The 23,072-nt window shown below is 31.1% G+C and overlaps 1 protein-coding gene across 2 annotated transcripts; it reads right to left on the reverse strand.

Annotated features, from left to right (window-relative positions):
- Positions 1-803: 803 nt before the first annotated feature.
- On the reverse strand, positions 804-8,099 carry LOC123670296 (tenascin-like). 2 transcript variants are annotated; one of them, XM_045603803.1, is made up of 9 exons: positions 7,948-8,099; positions 7,554-7,688; positions 7,257-7,388; positions 6,794-6,934; positions 5,941-6,081; positions 5,400-5,549; positions 4,968-5,117; positions 3,608-3,787; positions 804-1,303 (listed from the first exon to the last, which is right to left on the reverse strand). In XM_045603803.1, the coding sequence occupies exons 1-9, from the start codon at positions 8,027-8,029 to the stop codon at positions 1,188-1,190; spliced, it is 1,227 nt and encodes a 408-aa protein (XP_045459759.1). In that variant the 5' UTR covers positions 8,030-8,099; the 3' UTR covers positions 804-1,187. The 2 variants fall into 2 exon arrangements, with proteins under 2 accessions (XP_045459759.1, XP_045459758.1); XM_045603802.1 differs by lacking the exon at positions 804-1,303 and adding an exon at positions 2,364-2,549 and having other exon boundaries at positions 7,948-8,097.
- Positions 8,100-23,072: the final 14,973 nt, after the last annotated feature.

Genomic DNA, 23,072 nt, shown 5'->3' on the forward strand with positions numbered 1-23,072 from the left:
AGTTAGAAAATTTTCAATATCTTCAAAGTACCTGACTTAGCTTTATGAAATATAGACTAAATTAAAGAATTGAAGAGTTTGTAGAATTTTAATGAGCAATTGACGTGAGTAAGAGATATTCTAATAATGAAAAAAAATTAAAATCGATAACAATTATGTGTTTAAAGAACTTGAAATAAAGCCAAACAGCTGCATACTGTCTATTGCTTATTCGTTCCAAAACGATAGATTATATCGAACACTTGGTATAGGATAGCTTTTCCAATAGCAAGTGGCTAGAAATGAAAGCCTTTATGGGTCGTAAATAGAAAATTACAGTCTTGGCCGACTCAGGGTCATTTCCACCGGACGTTTTCTGTTAATATTGAACGAAGTCAGTTTTCCTCGTGGTCGTTCTGTGTCGCACTTTTAGTGGTCCTTTTCAGATAAGAAATTGAAGATTCCTTTTTTTTTGCTAATATAATATTTACTTTTACTTGACTTTAACGAAATATGCACTAATGCACCAATTTGATACCATTTTAACATTCACATTTTTTTTAGCACTAAAATACGACAAATATGATTTATATGTAAAACTTCAAAAGTTATATTACAAAAAAATCCCATTAGGCAGTAGGATAAATTTTCCTTCAATAAATCATATTTTGTAACATTAAATTGGATAGCACAAAATTTATCAAAATTGTCCAGAAAAATATTACGCCAGACATTAATAGAATTAGTACAATTAGTACTGTTATTATATAATACATATCTCTTTTAAAGTTTTTCAAAGAATGTTGGATAAATGAAAATGTTGCTAAATATTGTTTTTTCTTTTTTTAAAAATAGGGCTTACATTGTAAACATTAAAATATAAGTAATACGAGGTCATATAAAAGAATCATCTATAAAATATAATGTGTAATAAATTTTTTTATAAATTCCGAACAGAACTTAATGTGTATTTAACTTCAAGAGCAGAGATTCTGTTAAATAGCGTTGTACAATTAAAGATGAGCAATTCTTCGGCTTCTCAAAACTTCGGTTGAAAATGACATATCGTCATCGTAAAGAAGAATTTGTACCAATATAATTTAATAGAAGAATTACATTAACAGGAGTAAAATTCGCTTGGTTTTTGATTAAAGCATAAGACGCCTAAAACAATATCATTGGTTCTTCTAATTTACTTAATTATATAATTAGAAACACGAACATTCGTCGTTTAGACAGTAGCCTCCGACGTAGCCCGAATCTGCACAAATAATGTTGCAAGCGATTTCGTCGCAATTTGTAATGGTTTTCAAAGTATTTGTGGCTGAAAAAAAAGTGATATTGATTACTTTATTAAAATATATGCCTCCTTTAGAAGCTTGCGTAGTGGCACGCCACATAGATTCAGTCAGTCAGTCAGTAAATGCATTTCGAGTTTAGACTTGTGGGTTTTTAAATTTCTTTGATATTAACCAAGTTCAAAAAAAAAAGGAAGAGGTCATCAATTGGACCGATTTTTTTAATATATATCTTACCTCAGATGTTTTGATTGGGTTGACCGACTTCGATGATTTTTTTAAATCGAAATGTGGTGCGTGTGGTACTTTTTGAGTGATTTCTTATAATGCGTATTTACTTGACTATTTTTTCGTCGAACGTCATTGTATTACATAACTTATTATTGGGTGACCCGATTTCGATGATTCTTTTTTAATCGATATCTGGTGTTTGTCGCATAGTCTCATTTAAATTTCATTGATACCTGATGAGTACTTTTTGAGTAATCTTTGATAACGCATGTTTACTGGACTATTGTTCTGTCTACTGATGTTGTATTAAATGTCTATATAATTGAAGTCGTGTTTTTTCGTTTGCGAGCAAACACAATTATAATATATTTAAATTAGCCGTTATGTCGTCATACGCGTAAGTATATAATGATTCGATGACCTATTACCTATTACAGCTTAAGAGTACAAATTTGTTGTGGGTTAATGGGTAAAAGAGAGGTGGAGTAAGAAAAGTTTTAACTTTTGGTTATCTTACTTATTGTAAGAAATACGTCTCTAAGAAGTTATTATTATCAGTGTTAGGTTTTTCGACACTCATATGCTTTATCGGTACAATTTTATATTCTTTAAAAACGAAGTTTATAAAATTTAATGTTTCATTTAGTTTGTTACATATATTTGTTATGTTAATAAAATTTCATCTTATTTATTCATCAAATTATTATTTTTTGTCTTCGTTATTGCCAGGACAAGGTTGGTGAAACGAAAATTAAAAGAATATTATATCTTTATGAAAAAAAAATATGGCACTATGAAATAAATAATAAATATTTTAAAAACTCCATTTGAAAAAGGGAACATAAAAATACAAGATTTTTATTATATATTTATTTTTTAATTTTACATTATTTTTGAATTAATTAATTATTAAATGTGTTTAATAACAATGACACGAATCAAATTGGCACATTCCTCCGATGTAGTGCAGTCGGTGACACATGTCGTTACATGCAACGACGTCACAATACCCAAATGAGCGTGAGATTTCATCTTTGTTTACTGGAATAATTAATTAATCTTAGTAATAAAAAGGAATCGCTATAGGTATGTGTTGGTTGCCAAGTCTAAAGTTCGAGAATGGTTGGAGCAGTTCATCTAAAGTCAAATTCTTTAAAAGTTTTGGTTTTCTAAAACATTGTTAAATGTTCTAAAATAATGCAAATATAAGTAAATTGTTCATATAATTAGAACATTTCGGAAGAGGTAACGATTATTACGCGCGTAACTTCACGCACAGTTTACAAGACAGGACAGCGTGTCGAGTTCAAAAGAATATTATTATCAAACAAAATAAGCATAATTGTGTTTGCAGGCAAACGAAAAAAAATCTACTTTAATTATATCGACAAGTAATATAACTACATAGTACATCCAATAGAAAGTTATGCGGTATAATACAACGTAGTTCGACGAAAAAAGCGTCAAGTAAAAACGCATTAGGTATTAGATATAACTCGAAAAGTAGTTGTTAGATCTCAAATAAATTTAAATGGGAACAATTGACACACACCACCTTTCGATTTGACAAAAATTGTCGAAATCGGTCCAACCGGTCATAAGTTCTGATGTAACACACATAAAAAAAAAATACAGTCGAATTGAGAACCTCCTCCCTTTTTGGAAGTCGGTTAAAAATTAAACAAACATGATATGTTAGACCACAATTTACATTAATTAAATCAATAATATAATTATTAGCGTTATTAAAATTAAATCGTTAATGTTAGAATAATTGGCGTTTTCGTAGAAAACATACGAATAATCAAACACTTGTTTGATATTATATTTTCTAGGTGAGATATAATACTTAACGGTGATAAGATGAAACGTCAGTCGCAGTACATTATAACATTCTGATAATTTATAAATATCGTTTAAATATTCCATTTATTTAAAGTCTTGTAATTTTCTTATTAAATACACGTTTAAAAGTAGAATTTAAAGGATAACAAATTTTCAAGATCATGAGTGTTTTTCATGTCTCAGTTAAATTGATAATCTATACTTTTTTTACTCCACTTCGGGCTTGAGTATAAATGAAGTTATAGGTTAATTACCTTGAGAAACGCATGTACATTTTCCTTTGTCGCATTTACCCCCCGGGTAGCCAATATTTCGACATGCAAATTCGCAAGCGGGCGTGCTGCAAATGTCCACATTCTTACTTGCTTTGTCGCTGACGTAATTATAGTTTATATCATTCTCTTGTTCATCTTCCTCAATGAGTGTTTTTTCAACTGAAAATATTTATTTCACTAAGTTTACAGGATTTAATAACACGCATAATATTTATGCGTGTATTAAATTCCGCACATGTATTGAAAGCAATATTTTTAATGTCATGTGTAGCGTCTATAGCTAATTTTTTTGCACGCAGTGAGGTAGCTATGAGTTATCTCACTGCGTAACAACTAAACTATACTCAATAAATGATTAACTTTTCCTCGATAACATTATTTTTTTAATTAAACTACCATCTTTGAGTTACGTTGTTAAAAAGAAATGCTTTGAATAATAATAAAATAATATTTTAACTTAAATCCGACATTGATAAATTAATACTTAAGAATATTTATCAATATTTCTTATATCCTATACCTGGGTATAGTATTATTTTATACTTATCGTAATATTATATACTTTTACATTAATAATTTTCATAAAATTATAGCTTATATTATAGCAGTAAGACTGTGTCGACAGATTTTTTATTATTATCAATTAACGAAGAATTTATTTAATTAAATCAGTGGACATATAAAATTTTAAGAATGTCCGCATAATAAGTATTATGGAATGGTATGTTATAGAACTAAATTTTACTTTTATCTTGTAAGAAACTTTTAAAGCGATATGATGTAAATCGTCGCTAAATTAATGTTGATGAGAATATCGAAATAATATAAATAAATAATAATATAAATAATAATAATAGAAATAAATCGTTCGTAAAAAATAAATCTCTTAAGAAATGAATGTAACCTCAAACTTTAATGAACTTTTTAAATTGCCAATGTCACGACGATATGCACCACGAGAAAAACTCAATTTTGAACAAGTTTGATAACATCTGTACAGTATACTTTGATGTACCTATTTAAACTTTTTTTTTTCGATTCATAAATCTCTCATATCAATCATTCACTTATCCAATGTAAGAATATTGACTAAAATGACTATAAATTGGCTACAAGTGTCATCTATCGGCACCCTAGTAAGGATTATTACGAGTATATTACGATTTGGCACAGTAAACATGCTTTGTTTAAAAAAAACTATAAATGCAAAAATTTCTTTTGTTTTTACTAAATTAACAAAATGTAACAAAATATATTATTAAACATTTAAAAATTCATACACAAACGTTTATTACTTTATTTTAAAACGTGATTATTGTGTTGTAGAAATTTCTGTTACCTTTTGGTCGTAGGAGACCATTACAACTACAACTGTCACCAAAACAAACGCCGCCAGCAAAACCCAGACCACGACAAAGTTGATCACATTCTTGGTCGTTGCATTGACGTAGACTTTGATCTAAGTCGTTTTCTTCTAACTTTGAATAGCCTAAAAATAATAGCATTAATACAATACATGTATTATTAGTAAATAATTCATCAAACCGATTTAAAAATAAGGACCACAATGATATTGATTAAATATCGAATCGGTTTTGAAATAGCGAAAGCTTAAATTTCCTTGCAACTTTATATTTTCTACATTATACTACAACTAATGTGGAAATAGATATTTAAAACAACAAATGTCTATATTAATGTGGAATATAAAGTAAAACAATCGTGTTTGTATGTATTTTTGTTTCATTATAAATATATTGTTTTGTGTTACCTTTACTTTGAAGAAAGTTTTTACAACTGCACCAATCATCAACACATACACCACTAGTAAAACCCATTCTACGGCACAGTTGATCACACGCCTGATTGTTGCATTGACGGACACTTCTGTCAAAGTCATTGTTTTCTAACTTTGAATGAACTGAAAATAATGCCTTTTAAAATTTATGAAATACTAGCTGTAACGGCGACTTCGCCCGTGTGGAATTAAAAAAAATATTGTTCAGTTCGCAGAGTTACAAAATAAATAAATTTTTAAAATAAAAACCTAAGTTACTCCTTATTACATCAGCTATCTGCCAGGGAAAGTCCCGTTAAAATCGGTGAAGCTGTTTCAGAGATTAGCCGTAACCAACAGACAGAAAGACAGACAGAGAGACAGACAGACAAAAATTGTAAAAAAAATATTTTGGTATATGTACCGTGTATACATCCATATGCATTTAATATAAAACGGTTATTTTAATATTACAAACAGACCATTCAATTTGGTTTATTTGTATAGATAATTAAATCATTTTCTTATATTTTACCTTTACTATGCAGGAACTTGTCACAACTGCAATGATCGCCAACACATTCTCCACCATTAAAACCCATTCTACGGCAGAGTTGATCACAGGCTTGGTTGTTACATTGACGCATATTTTGAACAAAATCGCTTTCTTCTGACCCTGAATTAGCACATAAGCAACGATTTTTACAGGTTGACTCATTACTGAAGAAACAACTATCTAAACTTCTCGGGATATGTGACTGCTTCTAATTGATTAATCTTTTGTACATATTTTAGAAATTGTATCTAATAACACACGTGTCAACACAATAATGTGTCTTTCGGTTGTTTCCACCCTAAATATTCCTAATAATATTAGTCACAAAAAATTCAATGTTTCAAATTAACATATTCGTATTAATTATAAAGTATAGTAAGAATCTTTTTTAGAATGTATGTCCGGGATGAACTCAAAAAGTACCGCATGGATTTGAATTTTGAATATCATGCTATCACCTACCGGGAACGAGCAGTGAACCTTTATTTCCTCAACGCATTCTGTAACAACGTGTAATCTAACGGCGCATATTTGAATGTTGTTGTTATTATGTTAATAACCATGCTATATAAGCTAGCTTCACACTATAAAAATCACGCAATATAAGTAACTAAGCCGATAGACATAATTAAATGAATATAAGTAGACAAGGCAATTTTAAAGCAGGGCCAACTACGAGATTTTTCTGTAGATACGAAATGTAAAGAAGAAACGGGTAAATGAATGTTATTTTAAAAGGTATAATCGTACGTATTTTTGGTGCTGTATAGCGTTCACGCAGACGACGTCGCGGGCAGCAGCTAGTTAAATATAAAACAAAAATGAATGTTACCTTTGTTTTGTAGGGAGCTTCTACAAGTGCAACTGTCACCAATACATAACCCACCAGGTAAACCCAGTTTTTGACAAATTTGGTCACACTCCTCATCGTTGCATCCACGTACACTTTGATCTTGATCGTCTTTTTCTAATTCTAGAAAATATCAATAATGCACTTTGGGTAATATATTACTTCTATATGTTCAATCATTTAATTCATATAATAATTTAGATAGCAATTATTATTTTATAATTAATACCGTTTTTATTCCATACTAATTATTATCTCTAAAATGTTATCACTATGAAATAATTCTACCATTTAATTTAATCAAAGCGACCTTCAAATTACAAACATTCAAGGTTTTATTATTCTAAATTTGTAGAACAAAAATTTTTTTTTTAATTTCTGCAAAATATGGATTACTTTACATCCATTATATAATTATTTATTGATTGATCTTCTATGAACTAACCGTTGCTCTTTATTATGTCACACTTGCAGCGATTATTGACACACGCGCCTCCAGGGAATCCGATAAGACGACATCGTTGGTCACATTCGCGAAAGTCGCAGGCATTAAGATTTTGTGCAGTAGGCTGTAAATCTGCAAATAATTTGAGGACATGGTTTATCCGACTACAAGCCAATATTGGAACCAATAATGGTAGATTCAGAAAAAAAATTCATTTGCGCTAAAATTACGAAAGGGAAGTAAGGAAAAGGGAATTTATAAAATTTATTCTGATCTTTGGGAGTAACTTATACTAACCTTTCCTCTCTATTATGTCACATTTGCAGCGATTATTGACACACGCTCCTCCAGGGAATCCGATACGATGACATAGCTGTTCGCATTCGTGCAAGTTGCAGGCTTTAAGATTTTGTGTTGTAGTTGATTGTAAATCTGGAACAAAAACATAATGTAATAACAATAGCACCGCGATATTTCGAAAAGCGAATATTGGCAAAAAAAAAAAAAACAAAAAAACAAAAGGCAATTTATTACATATTAGTTTCTTTGTGATTTCTGAATAGTGTAAGAAAACCTAACCTTAAAAGCCGGTGCGATATTTACTAAAAATTATATGTTATGGCTTATTAGAAAATCAGAATAAAGTTTTTAATTAAACGTTTGAATGTGAAAATAAAAGAACAAATCTTACCATCATTATAAATATTAACAATAACCGATGCGTTCACAGCGCAAACTATTGCTATAAAAATAATCCCCTCTAAGTGAAACATTGTTAGAAATTCACACCTCGTTCGAATATTGAATAAAAACTAAATTGGGAACGTACCGAGTTGGTTTTATATAAGGAAGCAACTGGGACTTAACCGGGCGCGGCTGTGCTCATGAATCATGTGTGCCTATTGTTGATTGTGTTATTATTATGTCTGGACTTATAACTGCTTAGTGTATACAATATTTAGGTTTCAGTTTAAGAAAGCAATAATTCCGTCCTTTTGTTTAATAAATAAGCATGACTATTAAATTTGATTAGCCCGCTGAAGCAGTTTGTAGTGACCCTGCTTTCTGCTCCGCGGGTTGCGGATTCGATTCCCCCCTGAGTCTGGAAGTAATATTTGTTATATATATATTTATGTATGTATTATTTCTATGTATAATTGTCAAAAAAATAGTTATAGCAGTCGGCTGTTACTTGTTTACCACAGGAACAGACAGAAATTGAATTTAAAAAAAAAACTATGTAAATATTATTTGTTTTACTACCAAAATTCAGCGAGGCCCGAGAGGAAGGTTATCTTTTAGAAGTTATTTAGATGATAGCAATGTTAAACATTGTAATGACGTATGATTAACTACTAAAGATACCTACTTATCGATATACGATCCGAATTTTAAATTCATATCCCTTTTATTCAAAACGTATCTTTTCATATTTTTTATCATCATTAACTTAAATTAAGAATATTAAAGGAATAGAATAAGTGAAATTTTTAAAGAATCTTTAGAGTAAAAATAAAAAGTAAAGAGTGAGTATAGGCTCGCATACGTGCAGAATCGTAGTGATTTTCGAAGCTTATTGGAAGCAAAATAATTGTTTTACAATTACTCATCGTGTTTCGTACGAATAATTTCCTATAATTCTTTTGAAATCTAATAAAAAATTACAAAGACTACTAATTAAATTATAGTACTACAATCCTCCAAGCTATTAAAGATACAAAAGAATCATGATTTATTAATTGCGTTGCTGACAAAGATTATTTAATTTATTTGATGACGCATTGGTGCAGTAGTCACAACAACTGCCGGATACGCTACCTGTTTTTATATCGGTTTCCGCACATGATAATAGTACGGGTATGAATTTAAACAACAAAGGTAATCATTATAGTTGTGTTACTGTAGCGTATATGCTGACGGCCTACCAACTTTTTAATGCGACAAGGGTGGAAAATAAGCGTATGTTTTATCTGGTGGCAAGCGGTTCAAGGTAGCTTATATACGCATGTTATAGCAAATAGATCTTACCCAAGAGTTTTTTTACTTTTATATGAACATTGTTCTAACAAGATCGAACACACAGAAAATCTTTAATTTGGTGCAGCGATTGGAAAGTTATGCGTGTACTATTTACAGCATGTTAGAAATATAGATAACTCTGGCTTTATTAGTCAAAACTTAGAAACTTAATTGTGTATATTACAAAGATATATGAGTGTCGGCAAATAAAAAATTTATTGTATAATTTTCGAAGCCTATGTATTTTTAAAAGAAGCCCACGGTGTGGCTTATTCTTCTGCGGTCAAATTTTAAAAGTTCATTTCAATAGTGCGCAATTTAATTAATTTATCATTTGTGTGTAGGTACATAACAAGAGGAAGTAGTATTACTCTAATAATTAATATTGTATTTATAAATCTCCGCTGCTAGACGGCGACGGAAATTAACAATAAAATTCATTTTAATCATACTAAAAGACGAAAGCATTTCGGGCTTGATTAATTATTATTTATTACACACTTATTTTATCCGCAAGTTAAGCATTTTATACTTAGGTACAAAAAATTAACGTAGATTTCGTAGAATGCATTATATTATAGACTTATTAGAATTCTGTACGTAAAAACGTTCATAACTCTGAATGGTGCGCTGACGGTCACAGAATTCGATTCCTGCTAAAGACAAATTTTTTATATAATTAGTATATAACGTACAGACGTTTTATATGGTCTGGTCGTTTGTATTGTTTTACATTTCAGACGCCGTACGTAGTAAATATCAATGTACGACGTTGAGTGTGAGATGTTCATTTATTTAGTGGCTAAAGTGCTTGATATATAATATATTTATAATCTTTCGAAACGAAATGTATAAACAACAACCCGGGATTCCTGAATTTAAAGATAACGTATCATATACTGTGGTTGGAACGGTACTAAATAAATGTCGTAAATAAAATCCTGATTTGTTTTATCATTTTTTATGAATAAGTATTATTAAATGTTTTTTTAAAGTTTAATTTTAAAATATTCTTTTTGTTTTAATTAAAATATTGTTTTTGTTTTCATAGGAGGTGAAAGTCTACTCCTGGAAAGGCACTTTAAGCAAACAATATACCTACATACTTATAAACTTTAGGTATACAATATTTGATAATAAATGTAACCTGAATACATTTAACATTATTTGCAATTTAAAAATTTACATAATATCTAAGATTTTTATTTTTGTGTTACCCACATTAGGAATTCTAAACATTTTTGAATATCATATCAAAAATTGACCGCTCCAGCGGGGTTCGAACCCGCGTCTCCGACGTACCGTGTCGGCGCTCTAGCCAATTAAGCTATGGAACGATGCACCCGCTCGAGCGAAATTTTCGATATGATAATTTTTAATTTCGGTTTAAGCGAACCGTGGCGCCGTCTATAGTGAGCTCTTTACAGAAACCCGTAACTATTCAAAGTTTCATATTACAATGAAAATCTTTGACAGGAGACGACACCGTGCTATTTTTAATATCTAAGATTTTTATTTTTGTGTTACCCACATTAGGAATTCTAAACATTTTTGAATATCATATCAAAAATTGACCGCTCCAGCGGGGTTCGAACCCGCGTCTCCGACGTACCGTGTCGGCGCTCTAGCCAATTAAGCTATGGAACGATGCACCCGCTCGAGCGAAATTTTCGATATGATAATTTTTAATTTCGGTTTAAGCGAACCGTGGCGCCGTCTATAGTGAGCTCTTTACAGAAACCCGTAACTATTCAAAGTTTCATATTACAATGAAAATCTTTGACAGGAGACGACACCGTGCTATTTTTAATATCTAAGATTTTTATTTTTGTGTTACCCACATTAGGAATTCTAAACATTTTTGAATATCATATCAAAAATTGACCGCTCCAGCGGGGTTCGAACCCGCGTCTCCGACGTACGGTGTCGGCGCTCTAGCCAATTAAGCTATGGAACGATGCACCCGCTCGAGCGAAATTTTCGATATGATAATTTTTAATTTCGGTTTAAGCGAACCGTGGCGCCGTCTATAGTGAGCTCTTTACAGAAACCCGTAACTATTCAAAGTTTCATATTACAATGAAAATCTTTGACAGGAGACGACACCGTGCTATTTTTAATATCTAAGATTTTTATTTTTGTGTTACCCACATTAGGAATTCTAAACATTTTTGAATATCATATCAAAAATTGACCGCTCCAGCGGGGTTCGAACCCGCGTCTCCGACGTACCGTGTCGGCGCTCTAGCCAATTAAGCTATGGAACGATGCACCCGCTCGAGCGAAATTTTCGATATGATAATTTTTAATTTCGGTTTAAGCGAACCGTGGCGCCGTCTATAGTGAGCTCTTTACAGAAACCCGTAACTATTCAAAGTTTCATATTACAATGAAAATCTTTGACAGGAGACGACACCGTGCTATTTTTAATATCTAAGATTTTTATTTTTGTGTTACCCACATTAGGAATTCTAAACATTTTTGAATATCATATCAAAAATTGACCGCTCCAGCGGGGTTCGAACCCGCGTCTCCGACGTACCGTGTCGGCGCTCTAGCCAATTAAGCTATGGAACGATGCACCCGCTCGAGCGAAATTTTCGATATGATAATTTTTAATTTCGGTTTAAGCGAACCGTGGCGCCGTCTATAGTGAGCTCTTTACAGAAACCCGTAACTATTCAAAGTTTCATATTACAATGAAAATCTTTGACAGGAGACGACACCGTGCTATTTTTAATATCTAAGATTGAAAAAATGAATAAAAACAAAAAAAAATAATAATAAATAATAATAATAAATAACAGTAAATTGATCAATATTTATACGAAAAATTTGACGTTAAGGTACCATAAGAGTGGTCAACAAGGATACGGTCCACCTGATGGTATGTGGTCACATTGATTGCCAATTTCGATCTACACTTTGTTTCTTACTCTATCTCCTCTCTCTATCTCTAATTTTCCTTACTGAATGTAGAACTTTGACAAAAACTCCGTTAGAATTGTATCCAAAAACCATACCGGGTAAATAAAATTAGTGATAATTAGTTTATTAAAGTTGATCATCCATGGATAATGATGGAGACTGTCTCCACTGGCATATCGTAACTACTGTAACTATCCTTTGAATCGTATTAAGTAGCACTTTTAATAAAATATTTTTATTATCACAGTTGCTTTTTTTATATTTATTTTTCAAAGGCTCACTAACTAAACTTAAAAAATCGTGATCAATAAAATTTATTTATTTGTTATTTTACAATAATCTCTCTTCCCGTAGGTGTCGTAAGAGGCGGCTAAGGGATAACAGTTCTACTACCACCTTGAAACTTAAAAAGCCGACCGATGGCGGGATAACCGTCCAACTGCTGGCTTTGAAATACACAGGCCGAAGACGGGTAGCAGCCCTATGGTCACCAACCCGCCTGCCCAGCGTAGTAACTATGGGCAAAACACAGAGTTCACGTCATTTTTGGTGCGAACTTGTGGAGGCATATGTCCAGAAGTAGACTGCAACAGCCTGATGTGACCAATAAAATATGTATTTTATTTGTATGTATATATCAAATGTTATAACAGTTTTTTTTGAATAACTTGTTAAAGTTAACAAGTAAACTAAAAATTACAAAAATATAGTCACACATAAAGTGAGTTGTTCAGGAATTATACGCATATAAAGCATGCAAATTTTATACACAACATGTTATATATTCTCTGTCGCTAAGTCGAATGTCAATATTAAGTGTAGCCGGTTGATAACGGTAACTAGAATCGTGAAGTGCGCAAACAATATGAAATTATATTTTTTATACGTTCTTATCGTATCGATAGTCATCCTAGGGTTTGGATCGCAAGGTATAATTTTATTGGAACTACAAGTTTATTTCTTAATAAAATTCTGTGATAAAAATTATGTAATTACATTTTACTAAAAGATGAAAATATTGTTATATTAGTTATTGTATTTTAGACCTGATTTTATGGGTATGTGTGTATAATAAGGTTTTCAAATTAACCATTTACCTTTTTTTTGTTCCATATTGTTAATAAATATGTTTAATATATGTTATATTAAAATATTATATTCAAATATAATTTTGTGATTCAGTATTTTTCTTCACAGTAAAGAGCATGGATATACTGCTTATCAGTGATGTAATTAAGTCCATGCCAGTCCGCGTAACGCTGTGTTTTTTATCAATTGTTTATGTCTCGTTGACTTATGTAATTAAGAAATTTAGTGCCAATTTTTTAACACGTTCAGTTACTTTATTATCCGAATTCCAAAAAAGGATCAGGTTTTCAATTCATCTGTATTTTTTATGTATGTTACCTAAGAACTTTTTAATAATTGGACCGATTTTGATGATTCTTTTTAACCGACTTCAAAAAAAGGAGGAGGTTACTCAATTCTTCTCTTATACTTCTCAATATATATATTATGTATGTTCGGGGATAACTCCGTCGTTTATGAACCGATTTTGATAATTCTTTTTTTGTTGGAAAGGAGATATCCCTAGTTTGGTAGTTTGGTATCATGATAAGGAAACCAGGATCTGATGATGGGATCCCAGAGAAATCGGGAGAAACTCTCGAAAACCCGCATAACTTTTTACTGGGTGTACCGATTTTAATGATTTTTAATTTAATCGAAGGCCGATGGTTATCATGTGATCACATATAAATTTCATCGAGATCTGATTACAACTTTTGGAGTAATCTTTGATAATGCGTATTTACTTGACCATTTTTTCGTCTACCTACGTTGTGTTACTTGTCGATATAATTGAAGTCGGTTTTTCTTCGTTTGCCAGCAAACATAATTATTTTAATCAAAAGGTAGTGCGTGTCATGTGGTCTCGTTTAATTGAGATATAACAAGTATTTTTCAAGTCGTATCTAATAATGCGTATTTGTTTGATTATTTTTTCGTCGATTTACGTTTGTATTATACCGCATAACTTTTTACTGGGTATATTGATAAGTCTTGTTTTAATGGAAACATCACTTGTCTGTAGTTTCTTTAAATAATTATAGATAACATATCTGTAAATATTTTTACTATTATTACAGGTTAGTTTACCTAGGCACTGGATCATCTTATCATAATACAAGTTTTTCGTATGTCTGATTCATTTTGTGTTTTTTTTTAAATATTATTATATCTATTAATATCATTGTAATGGTATTACTACTCAAGTATATTATGTTTTGTCAGCCTATTCATATTGGGCGTTGGTTGTTATCGTTAAAAAAATATTTAAATAAATTATATATAGATTTATTCTGATAATTATTAGGGCGTGGGATCGTGTTGTCGAAATCGGGACTGTCTCGTCAAAAAACAAACTTTTTGTAGTAGTGTTTTCTTCACTTTTAGTTATAATTGTTATGTTTTAGATTTTATTTATTGTTTAAGCTTTCACAACATAGGTAAATTCTTATTATTTTTAGCCGACTTTCGAAAAACGAGGAGGTTCTCATCATTTGATTGTATTTTTTTAAAATGTATGTTACCTCAGAACTCACTTATATGAGAACATTACTTATATGAGTTATGAAAAGTTTTTTTTTTTATATAGAATATTAATCATAATGTACGTTGCAGTGATTGTTGATGAATCATTATATTAAAAATAATTCAATTTAATATTTTTATTTCACCTTATCTCAATTAAGTCAAAATCGTCATTTAAAAATATAGTATAAAATCGGATTAAACACTCTCTATTATTCTGGAATTCTAGACATATCTATATACATATAGACATTTAAAAATACTTTTCCTTTAGACAATAAAAAAAACACTGTATTAATACTGGCTACAACCGCAGTTTTGTTGGAATTTACACATTTAAGCCTTTAGTCCCCTCTCAAAGGAAGCATAATATTAAATGAGACATAAACATAGATATATAAAATTTAAAAAAAAAAAAAAAAACTATCCCATGTCGTAATATAAACTCGAGTAATTTCAAGATGTATTTAAATTCATCTAGTGGCTTTGAAGCAATGATCACGATATTGACCAAATAGGTCGAAAGACAAAAATTAAAAAAAATCAGTGTTAACTACAGTACTCGTGTCTCCCTATTAAAAAAAATGCACAGATTGGAAACTTATATTGCGATTATAAATATTTCAAATAAAAAAAAAATAATCCAGTTGGCCATACAGGTGTTTGTCGTGATCTGGGTGCTTGTGCAGTCGTTGTGGGTCTCCCCACCGTGCCTCGGAGAGCACGTTAAGCCATCGGTCCCGGTTGTTATCATGTACACCTGATAGCGATCGTTACTCATAGTAGGGAATATATCCGCCAACCTGTATTGGAGCAGCGTGGTGGATTAAGCTCTGATCCTTTTCCTACACGGGGAAAGAGGCCTATGCTCAGTAGTGGGATATTACAGGCTGAAGCGTAATCCTGTTCAAAGTTATTGAATGTGTTTAAAAGTCATTTAAAGTTAAATTAATTTCTGCTTGTTTGCTATTCTACTTTTGTACTAATATTTTAAATGCGATGTATTAATCACTTTTCTATAAGCAGTTTTTAGTTCTTTGAATCTACAAATCATGCTATTTATTTCGAATCTGTCGAAAACAGAGTCGTTACTCATATTTTATGGCGTCGATTGTGGTCTAGGCAAATTCCTAAATGTGCAGCGTCCCGTAATCGTAGGTATACTTTTGTTTTTCATCATATTATATCAATTGAGGTAGGGCACAGCAGGAAATTGCCTGCTCAAAATATTAGAACTGTCCGCTTGGGGTATTACCTCAACCTTACAGAATATCACAGCTAAATAATACTGTTTTCAAGCAGTGTCGTTACAATACACGCGTTTAAATAAATTCTATAGTACTTAATTAATGTGTATTAGTTGGTCTGGTCGTAACTCTAGTGTAATGGTGCATGTACCATGTAGGCGCCCACACACCGGTGATTCCGGATTCGATTCCCGCTCGGGATGGGTATTTGTATTTATACAAATATTTATTTCTGGTCTGGTTATCGGTCCTTGTGGGTCTCCCTACCATGCCTCGGAGATCACGTTAAGCTATTTGTCAGCGTCAGAAGCTAAGAATCATATCGCATTAGTTAGTCGTTGTTTTAGAAAAATATGTTTTTATTTTGCTGTCAACATGATATGATTCATTCATTCAACGCATGAGCTCACTCCATTTTTGGCGTGAACTTGCGGAGGCCTATGTCCAGCAGTGGACTGTAATAGGCTGAAATGATGATGATGATGATGATTTGATTCCGTCGTGTTTGCGGAAGTGCTGTCTCTATTGTTACAATGCGAAATTATATTTTTATCACTTTTCAAAACAAAATAATAGTCTGATGATTATGTGCAGTAGGTATTATTTTGTGTATTAAAATATCTTTAAAATTAAAATATTAGCAACATTGTGTACAATTTTTTAAGTATAATTTGATGCGACTCTGACGCGGTTTCGTTTTATTCCGTGGACTGAATTTAAAAATTTACCAAGCGTGCGACGACTACCTATGTAGCATAACATATAAAAACAGCATCAACTTCCCTTTGACACAAACGAGTGTAATAAAATTACCCTTCAAAAGTAACTAACGTAAACTCTGTTTTCGCTTGTTTTAATTAAAAATTTTATCAACGAAAAATATTAAAATAACAAAATTATATATTAACATTAAAGTTATATGAGCCACTGCACACACTGCACAGTACATTGTAAGTGTTATACCTTTATTTAAGCAATAATTCGCGTATTAACCGCAATTGTTTTAAGTTATTTTTATATTAATTGTTTTGTTTTAATTGCTTAATTTGTGAATTGTAATTCTATATAATATATGTAAAATTTCGAAATAAAAAGATATTTTGAAAGCTAAACTAAAACCATGAAAGCTAATGTGTTACGTCACATTGTGACAAATAAAGTCTTCAATAAAAAGTCATTTGTCACGTTTGTCGATAGATCAGTCAAAAACAATCCGACTTTGGTCATTTTTTTCTGTTCCTAACTGACGGAACAAAGTTAATTATTAAAATTTTTGGATAATTTGGAATCAATCCTTTTCTAAAAATGTAATGTTCAGATTTTTTATCTAACCTGGATTTTTAAATTTCTTTACTGGAACGAATTTACTTATAGGACGTTGCGGGGGGCGTCTGGCAAAAAACGTCCGTAGTGGTAAATAAAAGCGTAAGATTCATATGTATAGTCATATATGATGGCTATATAGTGTTTAATGTATAGTCTAGTTACTGTTATTATTATTTTAGTTTGCTATAATTTTTATACCATTCGATAGTTATTATCACACACACACACACACACGAACACACACACCCGATGATGATATTTATCGATAAAAAATCACAATAAAAATGTATAGCCGAATAATAATATAATTTTCACAATACCTCGAATAGAACTTGAAATTAATATTTTATAATAAGAAACTTCGTTCTTATCTGGTTACCCACGAAACCACATGGTTTTTTAACAAATTATATGACAGTACGCTTGCTTTTACTGTTGTGTTCCATCCAAAGGTAGACTGAAAGAGATGTTTCTTGAGATAAGACGGCCTTTGTATATCTTCTTTTGTTTGTAACAATCTTGTTTGTTTGTTAGTGGTATGCAATGAAAATGGTTTTTATTATTTCTATCATTGTCTTTTACCCGCATATTTTTACGTTAAAATATAGCTACCTCTTATACAATAATAGTCATATAGTCTTGATTAGTTACTGAGTGCTAAACTGTCACTACTACGACGAGACATTGTCAAGGAAACATTGTTATAAACAGTACTAGTGCTAATTATTGTGAACGTATGATATTCTCCTATTATTAACGTACGAACGTCACTGTTCATTGTAGATGTAGAAAAATTATAATTCAAGAAATCAGTGACCTGAATATGTTTCTTAATTAGAAGTGAAGTTTTTTTGTGAATGTGATAGAACTTTTTTTCGATACACACATACACACACCAGCCCTTCGCAGTCCACTAGTGGACATAGGCCTCTACAATTTCACGCCAAAAATGGCGTGAACTCATGTGTTTTGCCCATAGTCACCACGCTGGGCAGGCGGGTTTGTGACCGCAGGGCTGGCTTTGTCGCACCGAAGATGCTGCTGCCCGTCTTCAGTCGTCACCAGTCGGATGGTTATCCCGCCATCGGTCGGCTTTTTAAGTTCCAAGGTAGTACTGTGGTACAAGGTAGTAGTGGAACTGTGTTATCCCTTAGTCGCCTCTTACGACACCCACGGGAAGGGAGGGGATGGCTATATTCTTAATGCCGTAACCACACAGCAAGATTTTTCGATACAAGTATCGTTAAATACATGTATCCACCCTTTTATTGCGGTTTTAGACGCGTTAATTTGAGGAAAAAAAAAATAGAAAATATATTCTATGTATAGTTTCATCAACTATTCTCTTAATTCTCTTGCTTTGTTTAGTTCAGTTTTGGTAATACACTTCCTGCATTTAATTCAAAGATGCCTTCTTACTTGACTTTCCAGATGTTGGAGCTGAGATCATAGAGAAACATCCTTGTCGGTACGACTGTCCAAGCTACTGCCAAACCCAAGGAAAACACACAGGACACTGTCAGCATGGAACTTGCCTCTGTCGGAGATAGGAAATGATTGCGACTATTAGCATTAAAATTACTTTATAATTTATTTGTTTTTATGAAGTAATGCTTTCTTTCTTTATTTTTTACAATAAATAGAATTGCCACCTGTAGAAACTTATTTTGTAAAATGTAAGTTCAGTTCAGTTCCTGGGAAATTTGTATAATGTAAATAATATGTGTTTTGTATTGAAATAATGTCAATTGAGAACATAAAAAAGTCATAACAGAAAAAAAATTAAAACAGAAGCAACCCGACTATTGAAATAAGTGAATTTTTACATCGCCCCCTCCCCCCAATCGATGGTAGATAAAGCTATAAACACAGTTGCACGTCTGTTATGATTGGAATAACGTATTGGTTGTTAAAAAATTCTAGCGCTATTGTGAAATGTCGAATCCAGATTCTGATGAAAAAAAAGTTTTAATAAAAATTTAATACAGTTATTTTTTTAAGTTTCATGACATAAGCGTTTTTAAACTAGAATTTTATGGTGGAGCTAGTGACAGCCAGCTCGTGCGTCGTAAACTCTAAATCGCGTCTTAAAAAGGTAATCTAACCTTATTCAAGGTTTCGTCGTTCAAGTCTCATGTTTGTTAAATATTTCATGAAATAAGGATATTATGTTAACAAAATATACGTTAAAAAGGATTTTCTATTTACCAGAAGATAAACTCGCTTCATTTTGGCTATAACGTTGTTCTTTCTGAATTTCTTTCAACTATGAGATTTACTCATCTTTAATGGTTTTAGTAGAAGTTTTTACTATTAAAATTGAGATGTACCTACATTATATTTACTAGCTCCTAGGTGTAATTTGCAGTGACTCTGATTTCAAATCGAAATTCTATTTCGATTTCCGCTTCGAGTCTGGCTGTGAGATTCACATATGTATATATGTATTACATACCTAATTAATTACCTACGATGGCAATGCAGGGCACAGCAATTGGCTAAAACACCTCCCCGCACATGAAAAATGTTTGTATAAACCATACAAATATTTATCGCGTTCTAGAAGTTTTGTGTGTTTCTAACACCTAATAAGCGTAAGAAAAGAAGTATTTGCATCTTATTTAGGGACGTAGAGCGAAAGTGTCGGTTTATTTTTATTAGTTTATTAGTGTAATAATTGACGCAGTTGAAAATATTTTTTAAAGTTACTTCGTTTTATAATTGTGTTATAAAATTTAATCGAGCTTATTGGTCAGTGCTAATGGTACATAAACGACGTCAAATAATAATTCATCAGTATAATAAATACATCGACTGATGTTGTAAGCATGACTGGTTCGTATTATGATTTCCGGAAAATGTCCTATAACATAAATTTTGGCATCAATAATAAATTGACATTGACATTTGACTCCTAAATGATTTGTTGTTTTTGTAGAACATATTCTCTCACGTGATGTAATGGTCTTGCCATTATTTAATGATACTTTTTTTCTAAAAATTAAAAAAAAATAATAAACTTAGTTCGAAATTCAATATTCTATTTAAGTAATAAACCGTAACAATAAAATATGTTATGGCAAGAGCTCTTAAGTCATACCAATATTAACGTTTATAGCCTAAGTGATGATTATATAAATATAAATAGATAAATATAAAATAAGACAATCTAATAATTAAATCGTTGTGGTCAAAGTAGCTTAAGAATAAAATATAACGTTTTTGAAGTTATACTTATTTTGGCGCGTTAGAGAAAAATTATGAGAGTAAAAATTTTTACGATGTGTGAGCACACCGTCACGTTAAAAACCGAAAAATGAAAAAATACCGAGACCCTGAAGTTAGCTAGTCAACGAAGGAGTTAACAACGTGTAATTAGCTAAGCCAATGAAGTATAACTGCTTACGTGCGTACATAAGTACACATATTTTTTTTTTAAACTTTAACACTTATTGTTTGGAAAAACACTGAATATTTCATTTAAAACTTATATAACTATATATTAGTTATGATTTATATATTGCAAATATAATAAAATATTGCAAACTAGAGGCACGCAATAGTGTAATAACTTAGCACATTTTATGTGAAGATTAGTTAGGGATTCTGATAATACTCAGAGGATGTGTCCCGAGTAGAAATTTTTTCGTCTTCCTTAGAAGGACCGGACCGGGCATGCCTGATCTGGACCGGATAAGGTATGTAACGCAGAAGATTTGTCTGGACCTGATCAGGATGAGATGAGATTTCCTGATCGGGTCCAGATCAGGATATCTTATCTAATCAGCCGGTTCGGTCTGGTCCTTTTAAAAAGCACGAATGTATATTATTGAAATTTGATTTTAATAAAAAAAAGCGAATTGATATTATAAATGTGTTACTTAACATAATTATTATGATATTTATTTCCATTTATTTTTTTGGCAAACTCTATCTGGACCAGACCTGGTCCTGATCTGGCATGCCTCATCCGGTCCTGATCCGGTCCAGATACATGATCTGGTTGAGCCTGACCTTTTTTCTAGTCGGGCTGTAACGTAAGACATGTTTCAAGCGAGCCCGGAACGGAAATTACCTTCAATGAAAATTGCAATAGAAATACCTTTACTTGTGTATTATAGATATGAGTAGTATTGATCGTATTATTATATGCAAGATATGTCTTCAGTAGTGTCAATATACATCAATTAAAATTTTCATCAAGTTGACATTTGGAAGCGCTTTGCATTTAAATCAGTGTGTCAAGGGTTTGTGATGTTAATTAACGTCCATATATTTGAATTATTGAAGCTCTGTAAACATGACCGTTAGTAATAATTAATAGAAATTACAAATTTAGTTTTAAGTCTATATTATATATTTGTCTATATGACGAAAGGCTAAAAAATATTTTAGCCTTTCGTTCCGTAAAAAATATTTTTCGTTTATAGTACAGTATATTTGTTGAAGACCAAATTTTTATGTGTCGATTAAAAATTAAAAATACAACATTTAATTTGACAATACTTGATATTATTTTCTGAAACTTTTTTCATAAAAACTCTTTTGATATATTTATTTTCGTATTAGACGAAATAAGGAAACTTGTTTTTATAAAAAAAATTCAGTAGCTTTCATAATTGAATTTTATGATTCAACCAACCACCAACCACCAATTGTTCGAAATCTCCATATAAAAATAAACATAAGTATATGCCAAAAACCAGCGGTGTTGTTTAATTCCGTTCTCATGGTCAAATTTGTTTACAAAATAACATTACTCGATGTTTACCAAGCAAATAAACCATACTTTATTACGTTTTATCCAAAGGATTGCTAATAATAATAATATCAAACAATCGAATGTTTAGCGTTTCTGAATAATTTAAGTACGTATGAATACGGTAACTGAATATAAAATAGTGTTTAAAGGGTAATTAAATTAAAATATCGCAAGGAAAGTAAAAAAAAAATGTCAATACGTTCACGAGGTTTAATAGAGTTTCTTATTGGTCATTTTACTCCTTTTTGTCTGTGCAAGGTTTTTAAATAAAATGTATTCTATCTGAAGCGCGTTTTTGCTATTAAAATCGTGTGATATCTTGTGATTAATTTATTATCCATATATTTAAGTCTACTAAAGATTATAAAAGCAAATAAAAACGAAAAAACTTTATTCAAGTAAAAAAGCCCTTGAAAGGCATTTCTGAACCATCATTTTACAAATTGAAATATTTTTATTACATTAATAAATTAAATGTGATTAATATCGTATAAAGAAAGCTATAACCGATTCGAAATGCAGATTCTGCAAAGAATTGGCAAGAAAATCGGCACTTATTTTTAATAAATAACATTTTTTTTTAAATGCAATTAGTATAAATTACTATAGATTATAATTTGATATTCACAGCCTTGATGAGTTGAGTTTGAAGAAATTAAAGCAGGCAAATACGCGCGGACGACCATTGTCTAATACTGTTGCCTGATAAAACATATATTTCTTAAAACGCAATGCATTTAATGGTACCTTGAATTCCATTTATTCATATTTAGCATTAATTCAAGTTTATCTTTAAAAGTGTTTTGCTATTTTAACAATGAAAGTTATCGTCAAAGTGATTCAGTGATAAAACATCAACTTAGTAGCAATTTATTTGTAATAGCACTTGTTATAATTACATTATCTTCATATATAAATATCGAAATTTAACTTTCATTAGTA

The sequence above is a fragment of the Melitaea cinxia genome, chromosome 4, assembly GCF_905220565.1.
Source record: "Melitaea cinxia chromosome 4, ilMelCinx1.1, whole genome shotgun sequence".
Taxonomy (NCBI): Eukaryota; Metazoa; Arthropoda; class Insecta; order Lepidoptera; family Nymphalidae; genus Melitaea; species Melitaea cinxia.

Excerpts from the sequence above, each read along its gene's own strand:
- LOC123670296 (XM_045603802.1), bottom strand. The coding sequence starts at position 8,029 with ATGTTTCACTTAGAGGGGATTATTTTTATAGCAATAGTTTGCGCTGTG. Across the intron at positions 6,935-7,256 it reads TGACATAATAAAGAGCAACG|AATTAGAAAAAGACGATCAA; the intron begins GTTAGTTCATAG and ends GATATTTTCTAG. Across the intron at positions 6,082-6,793 it reads AAGCTCCCTACAAAACAAAG|GGTCAGAAGAAAGCGATTTT; the intron begins GTAACATTCATT and ends GTGCTAATTCAG.